The sequence below is a fragment of the Simochromis diagramma genome, unplaced genomic scaffold (assembly GCF_900408965.1).
Source record: "Simochromis diagramma unplaced genomic scaffold, fSimDia1.1 OVJJ01000320.1, whole genome shotgun sequence".
NCBI lineage: Eukaryota > Metazoa > Chordata > Actinopteri > Cichliformes > Cichlidae > Simochromis > Simochromis diagramma.
In genome coordinates, this window is record NW_024386773.1 from 222,800 (window position 1) to 239,378 (window position 16,579).

Consider the following 16,579-nt stretch of genomic DNA (forward strand, 5'->3'; position numbering starts at 1 on the left):
TCAATAAACTATAATTTATAATGCAGCTATAGCTGTGCAATGAATGCACATGAGCAAAAAATAGAATATTTTCCTCTGAAATATGAAGTTGCAGACATCGTTGGCTCATAGAAATACTAATGTGAAATACAACTAAACTGTGCTTCAGTAGTCTTTCAGTTACTGATTCTGTCAAAGTTTAGCTGTTGGTTAATATAAGCAGAGATCATTGATTGAACAGGAGAGAATAAACTGTAATAAATATTTGGCTATTTCAGGATTATGTAGCAGTGTGGGTAAATGGAAGCATTTGATAAGATTTTCTAAATATTTTTAATTAATCATTGTAGTTAAAGTTGAAAGCTGAATGAGCCATTTGACTGGGAGTTATTACATTTAATTTTATTTATTTATTTTTGCTGCAGGTATCCTGGATATTTTCTTTCACGTGGTGTTAAAAACACCTCTAATCACCAAATGTTCCGCTTATCCCATCATGCACATACTCTGATCCAAGCACCACTTTCACGTGACTTTATGTGTATCCATGAAAGGATCTGACAGCTATGAAGAGGAAGAAATCATAGAAACAAACATCAAACAAAGCATCAGGTATATATTTTAATATTTTCCTATCCGGTGGTTTATTATTTCTTTTTAAAAACCTTAGCCATGTCTGTATCAGGTGTCAAAATTTGCTCTTGTTATGCTGTCTTGCACTTTAACTAAAACTCCCAAAACCTTTGAAATGACTGGATGCCATCCAGATGTTTCTAATTACATGTTCTGTCTGCTGCAATGTGAGAAATCAACATAACTAAAATGTCTTTCGTCGTTTATTTGTTACTGTCATCATTTATGCTCCATGGCTGCAGTTGTCTCTTTGAAATCCAGTCTTAGATATCTGCCCTCGTAGACTGATTACTTACAATAAACTGAAAGTGACAGTTTATCCAGTTCTTTGTCAGTAATTATATTTCCCCTTAGTGTTGGCAAAGTGACAGCTTCCCCAGCTTGTTTTAAAGGTAAATTCTTCTGTTTTTAAAGTTAATTAAATCTGGCAGGATTTGTTCAAGAACACTGGAGGATGATGGACGAGGTGACTGAAAGATGTCATAAAAAGCAGGAGGAGCTGCAACAGCTGTCATCATGGTGGACATGGGAACCGGGGTGGTGCAGGAGGTGTCCGTGGGGTAGTGGAGGTGAAGACATGAATCAGCACATCTGCTTAACGCACGGTCACCACGGGTGAAGAAGCAGGTGGAGTGAGGACCTGGGTAATTCACAGTGTGACTCCTCTTGTCTAACGGCATTTCTGAGATATTTTAAACTAGATGAAATTGGTGGAAGAGGAAGTGCAGTTAAAATAGAAACTCTGGCTGAGTGTCCTGAGGTGAACTGAGTGATCAAGTAAAAGCATTGCAATTATGTGCACTAATAAGGGCACAAAGTCATACCTTAAGAAGCTGCCACACAGATGCTTTCATGATCATTAACAGCAGGAACGGTGTTACCTTTTATTCCTGTTAAAATTAGACAGAGACATCTACACTGTGCAGAGAGAGGTGGGACATTTTCCTACACATCTGATCACGTGTTACAACTCAGCCAGTACTTATAATTTAAAGTGCTGCTCTGACCCCAGCCCAGTTCCATCTCCTACAGTCACAGTTCACAGATCTGCAGGCTTGTACAGGAGCGTCCACATGGACAACCAGTATGTGGTATCGCAGCAGCCTCTAGTGGCCACAGGCACTTCCTGTTAGTAGTGAGAAATGTCACGTCTACCCAATTTGCTCCAAAGGAACCGGTACACTTACTATATCTGTGAGGTTACACTACAGCCCAACAGGAAGTCCAACAAATGAAACTGTGTTGCTTGCTTTAGCTGTTTACCCCCCACCCAGCCCCTTGTTTTTCATTATTAATTTAGCATTATGGTGATCTAGCGCTTTGACTATAAGGTGTTAAATGATCTAAAAAAAAAAAAAGTTGTCTTGTATTTTACTTAATCAGACTGACTGACTGAATCATGCAATATAAAATTATATCTATAGTCATACAGATGTTGATGAAACCAGCTATTGCAAGGCCTTGCTTCCTCAATTAACATACATAATACATACACACACAATACATAATTTCCTGAGGGATTAATAACGTATTCTGATTCTGATTAAGTCTACTTTTACTGAAAAAGTTTTCACTCGGCTCTCATTTGAACTTGTTTCTACATTATTCTGTTAAAAATAAAATCTTAATAAACTTAATAATTTAACAAAATAAATTAACCAACACGTGCTCGTGCTTTTGGAAACACTAAATCCCCCCCCCCCATGTACCTCCCTCATTTTGAAATGACGTATATTATTTAAATTCTAAAATACTGCCCTATTAGATTTAGAATAACTGCAATAGAGATATGGCAACAAGGAAGCAACAGCTCAGTTACTTAAAATTAAAACTACATAAAAACAGAGGACGCATTGACACCCTTCTGCCTGCATTTCCACTGCTTTTATTGAGTTCCTCTCTGCTATTCATGGATGCACAGATGGTACCAGCCTACAGGCCCATTATGCTCACAGATGAATCTAGGCAAGGTACTTAATTGGCATGGTTTCATGTTAGGCTGCAGTGTGGACAGGACTTGGACCACTGCTCGCAAGAGAGGCGAGCAAGGGAGCCTTGCTCTGGTCGTCCACAAAAAGAAAAAAAAAAAAAGAAAAAGAAAGAAAGAAAACCAAAACACCCCCCTCCTTCCTCGCAGGCTGACTTGAGAATTATATTTGCCCCATCGCTGTGTGTGTGAGCACGGGTCTGAGAGGCTGCCTCTCCCAACTCCACTACACCGCGATTCGAGTCACTGAAAAGGCTTTCGACTCAAGCCTCCCTCCATCCGCCATTTTCAACAGATTGACAGCAGGTAGAGCACAAAAATCACAAGTTCCCGGTGAAATAAAGCAGGTAAGTGCGCGTATGAGTATCCTAAACCCAACAAACACCTTACGACAGGAAATATTGAGGGAGAAAAACCGCTCCAACCACCTTACTCCCGGCCAGCATCGGGAAGAATAAGGGGAGCGGACGGTTCGCCTACAAGGGTAACAATAAACTGCATCTTTCAGGCGCTTTAGTATAAGGCTTCCAGTCTGTTTTGTTTGCTTGGATCAACTTTTTTTTTCTTTGACGATCTGAGAGAAAACGCTTTAAAATGCGCTTTACGCACACACCCCAATTAAAATCTCTTGCTGTTTGTTGCTTGAACTTCAGCTAGGGGGGATTTAAACATGTCTGATCACAACTCCAGGAACGCCGGTGGTAGTAAAAGAAAAAATATATAATCAATCTACACCGACTGGCCAATAAAAAGTCAAGCATTTTAGCCTTTATTTTAAAGGGGCATCAATAGCTCAAGCTCGAGTGCCTCAAGTGGAGACAGTGAGGTTTATTGTCTCAGATATGCCATTTATCTGCCACTGCCTCATCATTATGTCACGTTACAGTCGTTAAGGTCAAAATATCTGCCAGTGAACCGCTCGGGTTTTATATCTCTTTATTGGATTGAGTGTAATAATGCGTATGCCTGGTCCACAGAGCCACACATGGGTCAGCTGCTTATTGCTGTCCCTAACAAATGGCTTTACTGCCAGTTGGGATACAAAGCGAGAGACTTAAAGCTCAGTATGTGCCTGTTATGGAAATAGTTGCAGGATTAATTTGCTGAGCTGAAAGTTAATTCCGCGATTAGTTAATAGACAGGAAAAAAACACCTCTAAAGCCAACAAGCAAAAGATTATTTTGGCTTTTTTCCTCAATATCTTTTACTTTTTATGAGTGTAATTTGAAAAGTTTCTGTTAACTTGCACAGCGTATGCATGATTGTGACAGTTTCTGCCCACTGATACTAAAGGTGTTAAAGAGCTGCTGCCTGCAAGGCTCTAAGTGAACTAAGATGATGCTTACTAAATGAACGGAAGTTCACCAGGTTGTGCTGAAGAAGAAACTTGGAGGGGTGGAAATAACAAATGGCACTGATGATTAAGCCTGAGAGCTACATTATTAAACTGAAAAGGAATAATATTACACACATACAAGTACACAATCTTTGATTTTTGCCTCTTCATGGGTGTTTTTTCTTTCTTTTTTTGCCTCAGTTGCACACTGACTGAGGTCTGTAGTAAATGATTGTTTCATATGCACAATATACTGCTGTATCGTGATACCACTGAGAATTATTCTTTAAAATTCCTGTAAATCAGCCTTACTGAATCTGAAGCATAAACCTTTTAGCTGTTTATGCATCTGGGGAATAAAAATGGCTGCATAATTATTCAGAGCCACAAGAGGCTTCTGTAACAGAAGCTGACGAGGAAATATCTCCAAAATGCTGTCTACCTGTGGTCAGATTTACATGCTGCAACTTCCATGTCAGAAAAAATAACAGCCGTTTCTTTTTAAGAACAGGAAATGGATCACTATAGATAATTAGACATCATAAGTTTTGCTTTTATCTGCTATTGGATCTCAGTTTTATGCACAGACAAGTAAAAACGCAGCAGAATATAACTGCAGATGTTTTAATGAGCCAGGTGCTTTTGACAATCAACGAGTGCTGCTTCATGTCACTTATTGCAGGTCATGGCTATTACTGGAGGTACAGTGGAGTCTTTGAATGAAATTCCAGCTCATGTGTGGAAAGATTTGCCTGACTATCTGAATCTGGGGCCTTCTGCTGTAAATCAGAGCCGCATTGGTGAGTAGCCGGTCTCATTTCATAACTGTAACAACTTCTTTTAGGACTGGCAACATGTTGAGTTTCATTTGAATCTCACGGCTATGTAACCTTGAAACAGACTTCCAGCAACCAATGATTGTGGAGCAAAGCAAGACCAGGCTGGGCCAGAAAGTGAAACTTGAAAATGATAACTGAATCAGAGCTTAAACAAACAAGAAGCGAGTCATCTGAGTCAAAGGCTTTGAGTGTTTTTTCTAACATGCCTCGTGCATGCTTACTCCTTCAAAGAGTCTGTTAGATGCATAAACATCTCGTGGTGCTAAACACCTGTGCTTTACAGCTAGACACATACATTATATGGACATGCAAACATGCATTAAATCAAGAAGTGTGGGTTGTATTGATCTGTATTTGAAATCAAAGTGAGCAAATGCAATGAAATAATAATGAAGAAACTGATCAAAGAGTGGGGAAAAATCAAAGCAAGGACAAACCAGGATATGATACTGCTCACCTTGATCTCCTATCTGACACAAAATCCACCGGGTTGAAATATAGTTGCATAATTATTGGATCTCCTGCTTCCGCTAACTGATTTATTCTGTGCACAAAGTTAGAATTTAAACATCTAAATCAGTCCTAAAATGACCCCCCAAAACAAAATGACTTCACTGAGGTTTATTACATAGCATATCATGCCTATCCTTACGATTATCAACACAGGCTCTTAAGGTTTACCAAAATATATCAGTTGTGGCTCTATTTTATAAGTGTGCTCACATATTTCCATGCATTATTAATAAATGCATTAATATATATAACTCTCAGATGTGGCATGAGTAAGGTGTCTTTGCTTTTTATTTCTTTATTTTTGTTATTTTCAGGTGTTTGGGCGACACGAGTCATCCCTAAAGGCAAGAAGTTTGGTCCGTTTGTTGGAGAGAAGAAGAAAAGGTCCCAGGTGACCAGCAATGTTTACATGTGGGAGGTATGTTGCAGCCCTCCCCTGGCTCCTTTTCCCTAAAAATGCGCATAGCCACCTTTTTCTGTGATACTTGCTAATAACGAGCCCAGCTGCATTCTTTATCAAGCAGCAGCAGTTCAAAAGAGTTTCGGAAGTCCTCTGTGTGCCGTGAGCAAGTTAACATAAACATTTGGAATTCCGAGGCACAGAATTAAAAAACTCTTTACTGCGTCTCTGTTTCTGATTTAGATTTATTTATTTATTTGCTTTTTAAAACGTCACCTTCCCGCTTGTGTTCTGTAGGTTTATTTCCCAACACGGGGCTGGATGTGTATCGATGCCACAGACCCCATGAAGGGGAACTGGCTGCGATACGTTAACTGGGCCCGCTCCAGTGAAGAGCAGAATCTTTTCCCACTGGAAATCAACAGAGCCATTCACTACAAAGTATTAAGGGTAGGTCAAACACATTCTCGTGTCAGCGCGTTGCATGTGTGACTATGAATGTACTGCTGATTAAGATCCTCAGGGTTGGATGGTTTTTCTTAGATGATCTTGAGACACCCGGGAACATTGTTTTTGGCCCTCTTGCTCTCTGCAGAGTTGATGTAACCTGTCACTTAACAGCTGTTGTTAATCATCAACCACAAATATAAGCAAAGGTGTAATTGATTTGCCTCTCTTTGATTAATGATTTTCTGCTGGAGTGTAGCGGCTCACTATGGTGTCTCTCGAGCCGTCTGGATGTTTCTGTGGAGGATTAGAATTAACAGTAAACCCTCCCCCCCAAACCCTAAACTTAAACTCGGTGTATTTATTTGTTACAGCAACATGAAACTATATATATATATATATATACACATATACACATACATACATATGTGTGTGTATATATATATATATATATATATATATATATACACATATACACATACATACATATGTGTATATATATGTGTGTGTGTGTGTGTATATATATATGTGTGTGTGTGTGTGTATATGTATATATATATATATATATATATATATATATATATATATATATATATATATATGTGTGTGTGTGTGTGTGTGTGTGTGTATTTTATTATTACTGATGAATAAGTAATGACAGTCTAATGTAGCACGCACTCACTGGACAGTTCATTAGGTACACCTCATTAGCTGCACATCCATGATGTGAATCTCCCATATCAACACATTCATTGCCCAGGTGCTTTACTGGATTGAGATCTGGTGACTGTGGAGGCTATTTAAGTACAGTGAACTCAATGTCATGTTTAAAAAAAAAAAAAAACAGTCTGAGATGATATGAGCTTTGTAATGAGGGGATCAACCACCAGCAACCATGCCACCTTGAATCACCTTTCTTTCCCATTCTTATATTTGATATGAATAATGTCTACATGTCTAATGGGCTTTATTAAAAAGTACTACCTCAGTGAGTAGTATTGGATTGTACAGGTGTACATTTACCATTTAAAGAAAAAGCATTAAATTGGTTACCAAACAAAGGGCTCAGATGACGGTAACGCCTGTAATTATCCTCTAAGGTACCCCTTCGAACTATTACAAAAACTGAATTTGAAAGTTTAGATGTAGTGTGATTTATAAAGCCTTTATAAACCTCATAAAGTGGTAATTAACTGCGTTAATTTTGAAATGACAAAGGTTATATGTTGCATGCTTGTTCCTATTGAGATTATTCTTAAAACACTGTCAAATACCCTAAGCCTTTAGACAGATTAGATGCACAGTAGCCCAAATATCCCCGTTGCCTCTCAGCAAGCCGGTCTGTGATTGGTAGGCGACCTCATCTCTCATTGTTGCAGCCTATCGGGCCGGGAGAGGAGCTGCTGGTGTGGTACACTGTGGAAGACAACCCTGAGATAACAGCTGCACTAGAGGAAGAAAGGGCCAGCAGTCTGAGCAGGAAAAATTCAGCCAGAGCGAGGCGAGGTGAGGCCTTTTACTTCATAACCATGATGACATTTAAGAGCTTTGTTTCTCCCTTGTGGCAGATACGCAAATTAGCCGGGGATTGTTTTGCTGTGGAGCCCAGCCGAAGTTGTAAGTGGCGAGCTAGCGAGCTACAAATGAAGGAAGGCTAGTGGAAGCTAACGTTAACGGTCGCGATGTGCGGGGCTTTTCTTTACTTTCGTATCAGACTTTACGTTCGCCCATAGCGGCTGATTTGGCTCTAAACGCCGACCAAGTGGCTTTATACGGTCCGTGAGATGACTTGTTTAGCTTTCAAGCGAGACTCCGAGCAACTTTTTTTAGCAGCTTTTCCTCATCTGGGTCCTGACGTTGTCGAGGATGTGACCTTCCTTGAGTTCCTAAAGCGTGAAAGCCATCCATCGGCGAGCCTCTCGTCTTGATGATGGCCTATAGCAGGTTAGCTAACTAGCCAGCTTCCTTATCCAAGCAGAGGCTGATCGAGGGGCCCATCTAAGGAAAGGGTAACAAGCTGAAATATCGCGGTTGTATTTTTGCATGTAGTGTTTGAAATCGGGCGATACATCGCTGGGGTCCAGAATAACCAGTTCATCGAGTTGTCATACTTGGTGTTCTGTGCTAGCAGTAAGCTAAAGGGCTAGGTGTGATCGCACGGACACCTCGGTGTGCAGGAAAAGAAGGGAAACTGTGTGTGTGTGTGTGTGTGTGTGTGTGTGTAGGGTAATTTTATTATTAAAAACTCATCACTGGCGGTGAATACACAGGCATCCACTATGTAAAAGGTCGAGGCAGTGTTATATTCCGGGTTGGCAAACAGAAACTTTCCGTGACACAACATCAAAACAAAACCAAAGAGTAGCAGCGCACAAAACTGCTTCTGTGCCTTCTCCCCATTCTCTCCTCACTTACTTTGAAATAAATAACGTATAAAAACGTGAAAGTAAGCACTAGTACCATCAGCGCAGCTGATAAATTTCAAGAAACGGTAACCTTGGCTGTTGTGTTGTGTGCCACATTTCCATTTACCAGCATGAACTTTGAACATGTTATTTCCATAAAAGACAGCAAGCTCTCACCTTGTCATGAGATGTCATCAATGCATGACTACAAAAAAGAAGGCAAAATGATTAAAAATATGCTGTGTGCAATGTCAAAAATTGGTCAGTGTGGACTGTTTTGCTTTATATTTTGCTGTAAATGTATAATATTACAAGAGTATAGTGCAGTATAATGGAGTACATCTGCCCACATTTGATATATATATATATATATATATATATATTATATATATATTCCCTATTGTGTAGGTCTGATATATATATGTGTATGTATGTATATATATATGTGTATGTATGTATATATATATGTGTATGTATGTATAGTCTTATAAATGACTTGACTTGCTATTAACATGGAATTAATAGCTACATTCAGCAGACAGAAACGCAAAATCCTTCATTATAACATCAGAAAAAAATAAATCTGAGGATTGGGAGCTATACAACTCTACAGGCAGTATGCTGTGACCCCTAATGCCAGTGTACTGTGAAGTGAACCTCAGTAAATTAACCATCCTGCCTTTGGATCAGCAATGATCCATATTCCCTAACCTGTGTGTGGTGTACTTGTAGAGTGACTGCTGGATTAAAAAAAAATGGTTTACACAAATGTACACAAAGATAAATTGTACAAAAGTGGGCAGTGGTGCAGCTGCTGTGGATTTGGCAGAATGGCTCTGGCCCTGCTGGTCAGATGCCTGACCTGCAGCATGTGTTTCTCTGCTATGAACTGAGCTTTGAAGGCCAGGTCAGATGGCCTTTTGACTCATTTCAGTGACAAGGAGGTGCAGGGGAGACTCCTGAGTCAAACTAGACATGGCATTCAAAATATGTCCTATTGGGCTTAGTGTGAGCCTCAATCATTAGGTAATTGTCACATTTTAAATGACTGATGCATATGAGCTCATAATTGGAATACAATTTAAGTGTGCTTAAGTGTAATCTGCATGCTTATCATGCCTGTAAATTATAGTGTGTACAAACTGAAAGATTTGCTGTACAGAACTGAGCAATCGCTGAGGAAATATTTGAGCTGACTTTGGTGTAGAACTTAAAGTCAGTTAAAGTAATCTGGCAGCAATAAAAAAAAAATATCAAGAGGAAAGGATATTACAAGATACTAAGATAACTTTTCTTGACTAAAGTGTGTGATCAGTGATTGAGCTTTATACAAAGTGATGTGTGTGTGTTTGTACTTGCAGCCAGAAGAAAGCTGCTGGAGAAAGCCAGACAGGCTGGTTTGGGTGGATTCAAGAAAACGAGTGGAACCAAACCTACTGTCAAGGAGATGTGGGATGGGGAAGGAGGTAAGTTTCCTTATTGTGAAGTAGTTGATTTAAACAATTTTATTTTATTTATTTTATTAACTGCTACCTGTGTGTTGCAACTACTTAAAACATTTGATTAATTTTGATATGTTTTGCAGGAGTGAAGGGGACGGAGAAGGATGGGACGCCATTATCCGTTCAGGAAATCAAGACGGCGCATTCACTGGGAAGCACTGACCATAAAGATGTACAGGACATGTCAACAGCATTAACAGACAGAGGAGACTTGGAGGAGGATGAAGAGGACGATGAAGTAGAAGAAGAAGGAGAGGAGGAAGAGGAGGAGGATGGTGATGATGTGGAAGACTCAGAAGCTGCTCTGCATTTAACTGTCACTGATTCCATGTTAAACAAACTAGCCTGCCCCGAAGAAAGCCACGGGGATGCACAGGTAAAGTCGGAGTCTTCCTCCCTAGCTGGGCGAGAGCCAGAGGTTGATCCCGATCTTGACCCTGATGGTGACCTTGAGGGTGATCCACAAGGAGAGCCCTATCCCTGTCAGCACTGTGAGCGCCACTTTGCCACCAGACAGGGCCTGGAGCGTCACATACACATTCATGCCATGAGCAACCAGCAAGCACAACTTTTCAAGTGCCGCTACTGCAATAAATCCTTTGGCTCACAGGTGGGACGGCGGCGGCACGAGAGACGGCATGAGAGTGGCTCTAAGAAAAGGCCCGGCTATCTGGCTGGACCTGCCAGTCCTGTGGTGCAGACGGATTCAAGCCCTGACTGCACCAGCCCAATTACTCACTATATAGCCACAGGATCCCAGTTTACAGGAGGACAGCTGCACAACTCTGATATGCAGAGAAAGGAGTTGGGGCCTCAAGTTGACCGTCCCTTTATGTTGGATGAAAACGGGGAGTCAAAAGAACTCCACCCCTGCAAGTACTGCAATAAAGCCTTTGGCACACACACTAACATGCGCAGACACCAACGCAGAATACACGAACGACACTTGTTACCAAAAGGAGTTCGAAGGAAAGCTATGCTGCAACAAGAGGCAGCGCGGCAGCCTGACGGGTCCACCAGCATGAGCCCTCCTACCGTCTACGTTCCCAGTGCAGACACGGAAGATGAGGCAGACAGGGACGATTACGCAGTTGACATATCCAAAAACATCTCTGAGAATTTGAGCTTCTACATTGATGGCAAGATCGTGTCCACGAGCGCAGTGAGTACTTGTGAAGTGATAGAAGTGGACTCGAGATCTGCAGCTCTGTTTGGTCTGGACACCGTCATCCTCAACCCAACTCAGATCAGTCAAGCGCTGAAGGTGGAGACTAGAACAACTAACACAAAGCAAACCTCCAACACTGGGCAGCCAGCAGCTAAAAGGAGAACATCTACACCCCCCCTTATTCCCAGCCTTAAAGTGGAGACGGAAACTTCAGCATCATCTTCATCATCGTCTTCCACATCTTCCTCATCCAACTTGTTAGTGGGAGGTCTGTTTCAACAGGCCACTGATTCTTCAGCTTTTCAGCGAGAGAAGAACGTTTACCTCTCGCCGAAACTCAAACAGCTTCTTCAGGCGCAAGACATTCAGAAATCAACCGTAACTCTGATAACAGACAGCCATAAGCTAGCCTCGCAGCTGTCCGTCATGCCGCTGCAAGGGTCTTCAGGGAAGTTTAAAAGAAGAACGGCTTCTCCTCCGTCGTCGTCTCCGCAGCTCAGCCCTGCAAGTAAAAATGAGAGCGGTAAAGTTGAAGTGGCAAGCTCATACACTCTTAAGGTACCGAAGCTGGAAAGCCAGACCGCATCACCTTCTGAGAGCCTGATGGACAAAGATGACAGGGAAACTCTGAGCCCTTCTGGAAATGCCACCCATAACCAACCTTCCTCTAGTAGCGGAGGAAATTCCTGTAATCAGCAGCCCTTGGATTTGTCAAACTCTGTCAGCAAGAAGAGTGAGAATTTGAACAAAGTGCTCGGGGATTCGGCTCTTGATTTAAGCTTCCATCGGAAGACCACAGGTGAGCCCGAATCAAAGGGGAATGCAGCACCACAGCCACTAACCAAAAAGAGAAAGCCTAACACCAGCATGCTTGCAAAGGTGCTAATGAACGAGTATGCTGGTCTAAATTTGCCGGGAGATGAGGGTCCCTCGACTCTGGCGAACATAAATTCTTTCCCTTCTCACTCTCCTAATGTTGCATCCGATTCAGCCAACCCCTCTCCGCCATCTTTGACCCCCATGACCATGACTCCGTCTTCACCCGGGACTTCTAGTGTCACATCCCCGACGCCACCCCCGCCTGTACTACCCACCATACCCTCTCTGCCAGCCATGCCTAGTTCTCCTCTCTCTCAGCCTTCGGACTCATCCTTGCTGAGGCCTCTGCCTGTGCTCTCACCAAAAATGTCTCCGAGATCAATTGAAGAGAAATCCCACTTGGAGGAGGAGAGCTTCTCAGCTGAGGAAAACAAAGATGAGGAGGAGAAGCACATCTCTGAGCTGCTGGATTCCCCAGACACTTCACTTAAAGGTCCCTCAAATGGCTCAAGTACACCGAGCCCTCCAGAGGCAGAATCAGTCGATATGCCCACTACAGAGGATGATGTATCGCAGACTGGAACTTCCAACAGTCTGCCTAATGGTAATCAGAACCATGACACTGTCTCTGAAACTGAGAAACCTGACTTTGCTGCTATCTCGTCCCAACCAGAATCCTCATCCTCTTCAAAAGCTCCTTCTGAGTCACATGATTCATCCTCATCACAAGCTTCGCAGTCTCCCCATCCGATTACAATAAAAGAAGAACCTGAGCACTGTATAGATGAGTTATTGGGTACTAGTCGTGCCTCTCCGTGTGGCTTTGACTCTTCTCCTCAGCCTGCTGCTGCTCTCCCTGCTGCCCCTGAACCGACTGATAAAACTGCTGAGCCCGAGGAAATTGACATGACGTACTGCAAGACTTTTGTGTGTAATGTGTGTGAAGAGCCGTTTGGCTCCATCAAAGAGCTCAGCGGACATATCGTAGAGCACGCCGCAGACTGGCCGTTCAAGTGCGAGTTTTGCGTCCAGCTGTTTGGTGACGCTCCAGCCCTGCTTGCTCATCGGACGACACTACATGGAGTGGGCCAGATCTTTGTGTGCTCCATTTGTTCCAAAGAGTTTGCCTTTCTCTGTAACCTCCAGCAGCATCAGAAGGATCTGCATCCAAATGAAGCATGCTCACATACTACTGTAGAGAGTGGGAAACTTAGGCCACAGAATTATACCGATCCTTCCAGAGCCAAAGAGGAAAGCAGTCCCTCAACACCAGCGCTTGAGATGGCTGATGAAAATGCGCCACCCAGCGACTCTCATTTACTAAAAGAAGAGCCAGATGTTAATGGAAATCATACAGAGGAGGGGGCAGAGGACCCCAATGAGGAGCTGTACACTACAATAAAGATCATGGCATCAGAAGGAGGGAAGCCTAAAGCTCCTGATGTCCGCCTTGGCATTAATCAGCACTACCCCAGTTATAAACCACCCCCATTTCCTTATCATAGCCGTTCCCATGCTGGCTCTGTGGCCTCGGCTACAAACTTCACCACCCACAACATACCACAGACTTTTAGCACTGCCATTCGCTGCACCAAGTGTGGCAACAGCTTTGACAACATGCCCGAACTGCACCAGCACATACTGGTCTGTGCCAGCGCCAGTGATAAAAAGCGTTACACTCCCAAGAAAAACCCCATCCCTCTCAAGCAAATAGTGAAGAGTCCAAACGGAGTGGCGTCCCCCACAGCAGCCGCTGCAGGCCAGAGTGCTTTCCGTAGAATGGGTCAGCCAAAGAGACTAAACTTTAATCAAGACACTGGCAAAACAAAAATGAGTGCCCTGAGCAAGAAGAAACACGAGCTGGTGCAGAAGGCAATTTCGCAGAAAAATAAAACCGCCACGAATGCAAAGAAGGCTGCCATCAAAGTGGAAGAAGAGCACACCTCTAATGTCTGCCCCCACTGCAGTCGTGTGTTTACTTATACCGCGAGTCTGACTAAGCACATGGCAGTCAGCTGCCCCATGAAGCCCGTCGTTGTTAAAAAGGGCAAACGAGGTCTCGCGGAGGTGAAAAAAGAGCCAGGGTCTGTGGCAGATAAAAACACGAGTCTGAGGAAAAAAGCATCTGACGGTGAAGCACACGCAGACACTGAATCTAAACCTTTGGGAAAAACCAGGACTCGTAGCTCCGGTGGTGCAGACCCCGAACGTCTCCAGGCAAGAAAAGGGAAAACCCCTGCCGCAGTGGGCCGACCAAAGAGGCCCGCCTCCTTCCCAGCTCTGGTTCCTGCAAGAAAAAGAACTAAAAAGGGCCAAGTTCAGTATTTACCTCCCACCCCTTCAGCCGTGGACACTCCTAGCGAGGCTTCACAACGGCCAGCCATGAGAATGCAGCGTATGGGCAAAGAGGCAGCACCCAAGAGATTAACGGAGGCCAAGTCATCATCATCATCATCACCGCCATCAACAACTCAGCAGCAGCAGCAGCAACAACAAGTGAAGAAGGAGGAGCGGTTCTCTCTTCGAACACGGGAGAGAGTTGGTGGTCCCGTCACCAGGAGCTTACAGATGGCCAGCACAGCTCCTGCTGCTGAGCCGAAGACCGATGAACCACCAATTCAAGAGCCAAAAGACACTCAGGTGAGTTATCTGTTGGCTTACTGCAGTCACACTGATTATCATACTGATGTCGTGTTTGTTTGTCATGTTTTTGAAGCAATTCAAATAACTGACCAATCATTGTGCTGCTTCTGTTTGTTTGCTCCCCCCCAAAGGAGGTGGTGACGAAGTGAGCCATGTGACATTATTGAGCTCCCTCTGTTCACCTATCAGGTAGCACTCTGGAGTCATCGTGTAACCGAGGACGCCCTTTGTGACGTTTTGCTCAGTTGTTTTTGGGGTTTTTTCCTACTCGAAACATGTCAAGTCTGCTTATCTCAACTGCCTTGCTGGATTTAAGGAGGGAACTCTTTATCTTCCATCCATCTTATGAACTGAACTGAGCCTCGATTTCTAGCCAGCCTTGCAAAAACAACAACAACAAAAAAAAAAAACCACAAAAAAAGGAAACTGTAAATGACAGTGAGTTAATATATTCAATGTGTGTCCTTACTTGACCCAAAACAGTAAGATTAGGGCTCCGTTATTTTTGGAAAGCTGACATATTGCAAATGGCAATCATGTATCAGTTAGTGTTAGGGAAACTTGTTTATTATTATTTTTTCCCCCCTTTTAGGTCTTTTTAAAAATTTTTTTTATTTGTTTGTTTGTTTTATTTGGATGTCTCCAGAGTCTCTTAATGCATGAGCTGTATAGAATTAAAAACTAGATTAAACCCGTGCCTCTCCTTGTGGGCACCTACTTCAGTTTATACATGATTTGCAAAGTATGTACGTTCGAATTTCCTTTTTTTTTTTTTTTTGTAGTCTTTATATTGTAGAATATATCTTATTTGTTTGGGAAACAAAAATGAAAAAGGGCAGTACAGTTTACTGCAACAATTGGTCCTCAGGAACACTGTATATGCGTGTGGTAAGTATGTATATGGTTACGGTTGGATGACAGCTCTTCCTTAGGTTTAAATCTCATGCCAAGTGTCATGTTTTGTTTTTTTAACTTTTTCTTTTTTGTTCATCTGGTGTTAGCAGGTGATTCCTGTTGTAAAAATGTGATGGGACTGATGTCTCCTCTTTAAAAAATAAATAAATAATGAAAATAATTTTGATATCACGCATTAAGCCCAGTGTTCTTACAGCACTTTAAAACAAACTGCCAAAATTTCAAGCTGGATCAGAAAGCCTATTTATAAGAAACATGCGTGTCATGGAATGTATTCAGGTCTGCTGATAATTTGCCCCAATGGGCAGAAAATTATTCTTCCAATCTCAGATATTTACCTTTTTTTTTTTTTTTTTTTTTTAAAGCCTTTTTGCAAAGACATCTGCAAACTATTTGTTATCTTTAAGAAGTTTGATAATTCCCTAAATGCCAAAATGCATGATACACTTCTTTTTTTGTAAGCGAACGTATATAAACTCGCTTCATGTGTTCTTTCTCACGCGAAAGCCACAGAAGTGCAGCCGAAGTTTTTTTTTTTTTTTTTTTTTGAGGACTGTGCCATTTCTGTTTCAGTGAATTCATGTGTACTTCATGAAAACCTCATCAAGGCCCTGCAAGTGAAAACTTTTGTTTCTGCAGTGTTCGACCCACCTTTCCCACTCGCATCCAGTTATCCGACGGCAAACACGCAGGCAGTGCTTAAACGCTCGTAGCATGGGAAAGTAAATTGAACAATATGATTAAAAGCTAATTTATATTTCCATGAGAAATCTTCATGCTTTGCCTTTCAGTCTCATGAATTATGTATTTAAGGATGAACAAAGACAAAAATCCCAAATGACCTCATGTAAAACGTTGCTGTAATTGACATAATTAAAATACGTTTTTCAATTTGTGTAAAGCTTTATTTGTTCTTTTGCTTGTGGGACTCTTAGTTATACGCAGATTTTTGAGGTTTGGGCATAGAGAACTGGGAATTTTTTGTTGTTGTTA

The 16,579-nt window shown here is 42.1% G+C and overlaps 1 protein-coding gene across 3 annotated transcripts; it reads left to right on the forward strand.

Annotated features, from left to right (window-relative positions):
• Positions 1 to 2,632: 2,632 nt before the first annotated feature.
• Positions 2,633 to 15,752, forward strand: prdm2b (PR domain containing 2, with ZNF domain b). Of its 3 annotated transcripts, none has more exons than XM_040000830.1 (8): positions 2,633 to 2,946; positions 4,618 to 4,735; positions 5,602 to 5,705; positions 5,985 to 6,137; positions 7,514 to 7,640; positions 9,901 to 10,005; positions 10,125 to 14,668; positions 14,803 to 15,752. In XM_040000830.1, exons 2-8 carry the CDS (start codon positions 4,621 to 4,623, stop codon positions 14,818 to 14,820), a joined length of 5,166 nt encoding a protein of 1,721 aa, XP_039856764.1. In that variant the 5' UTR covers positions 2,633 to 2,946; positions 4,618 to 4,620; the 3' UTR covers positions 14,821 to 15,752. The 3 variants fall into 3 exon arrangements, with proteins under 3 accessions (XP_039856764.1, XP_039856771.1, XP_039856780.1); XM_040000837.1 differs by having other exon boundaries at positions 2,633 to 2,905; XM_040000846.1 differs by lacking the exons at positions 2,633 to 2,946; positions 4,618 to 4,735; positions 5,602 to 5,705; positions 5,985 to 6,137; positions 7,514 to 7,640 and adding an exon at positions 7,659 to 8,078.
• Positions 15,753 to 16,579: the final 827 nt, after the last annotated feature.

Coding starts and splice junctions, on each gene's coding strand:
- prdm2b (XM_040000830.1), top strand. CDS start 4,621: ATGGCTATTACTGGAGGTACAGTGGAGTCTTTGAATGAAATTCCAGCT. Junction 5,706..5,984: donor GCAATGTTTACATGTGGGAG/GTATGTTGCAGC, acceptor TGTGTTCTGTAG/GTTTATTTCCCAACACGGGG. Junction 7,641..9,900: donor TTCAGCCAGAGCGAGGCGAG/GTGAGGCCTTTT, acceptor TTGTACTTGCAG/CCAGAAGAAAGCTGCTGGAG.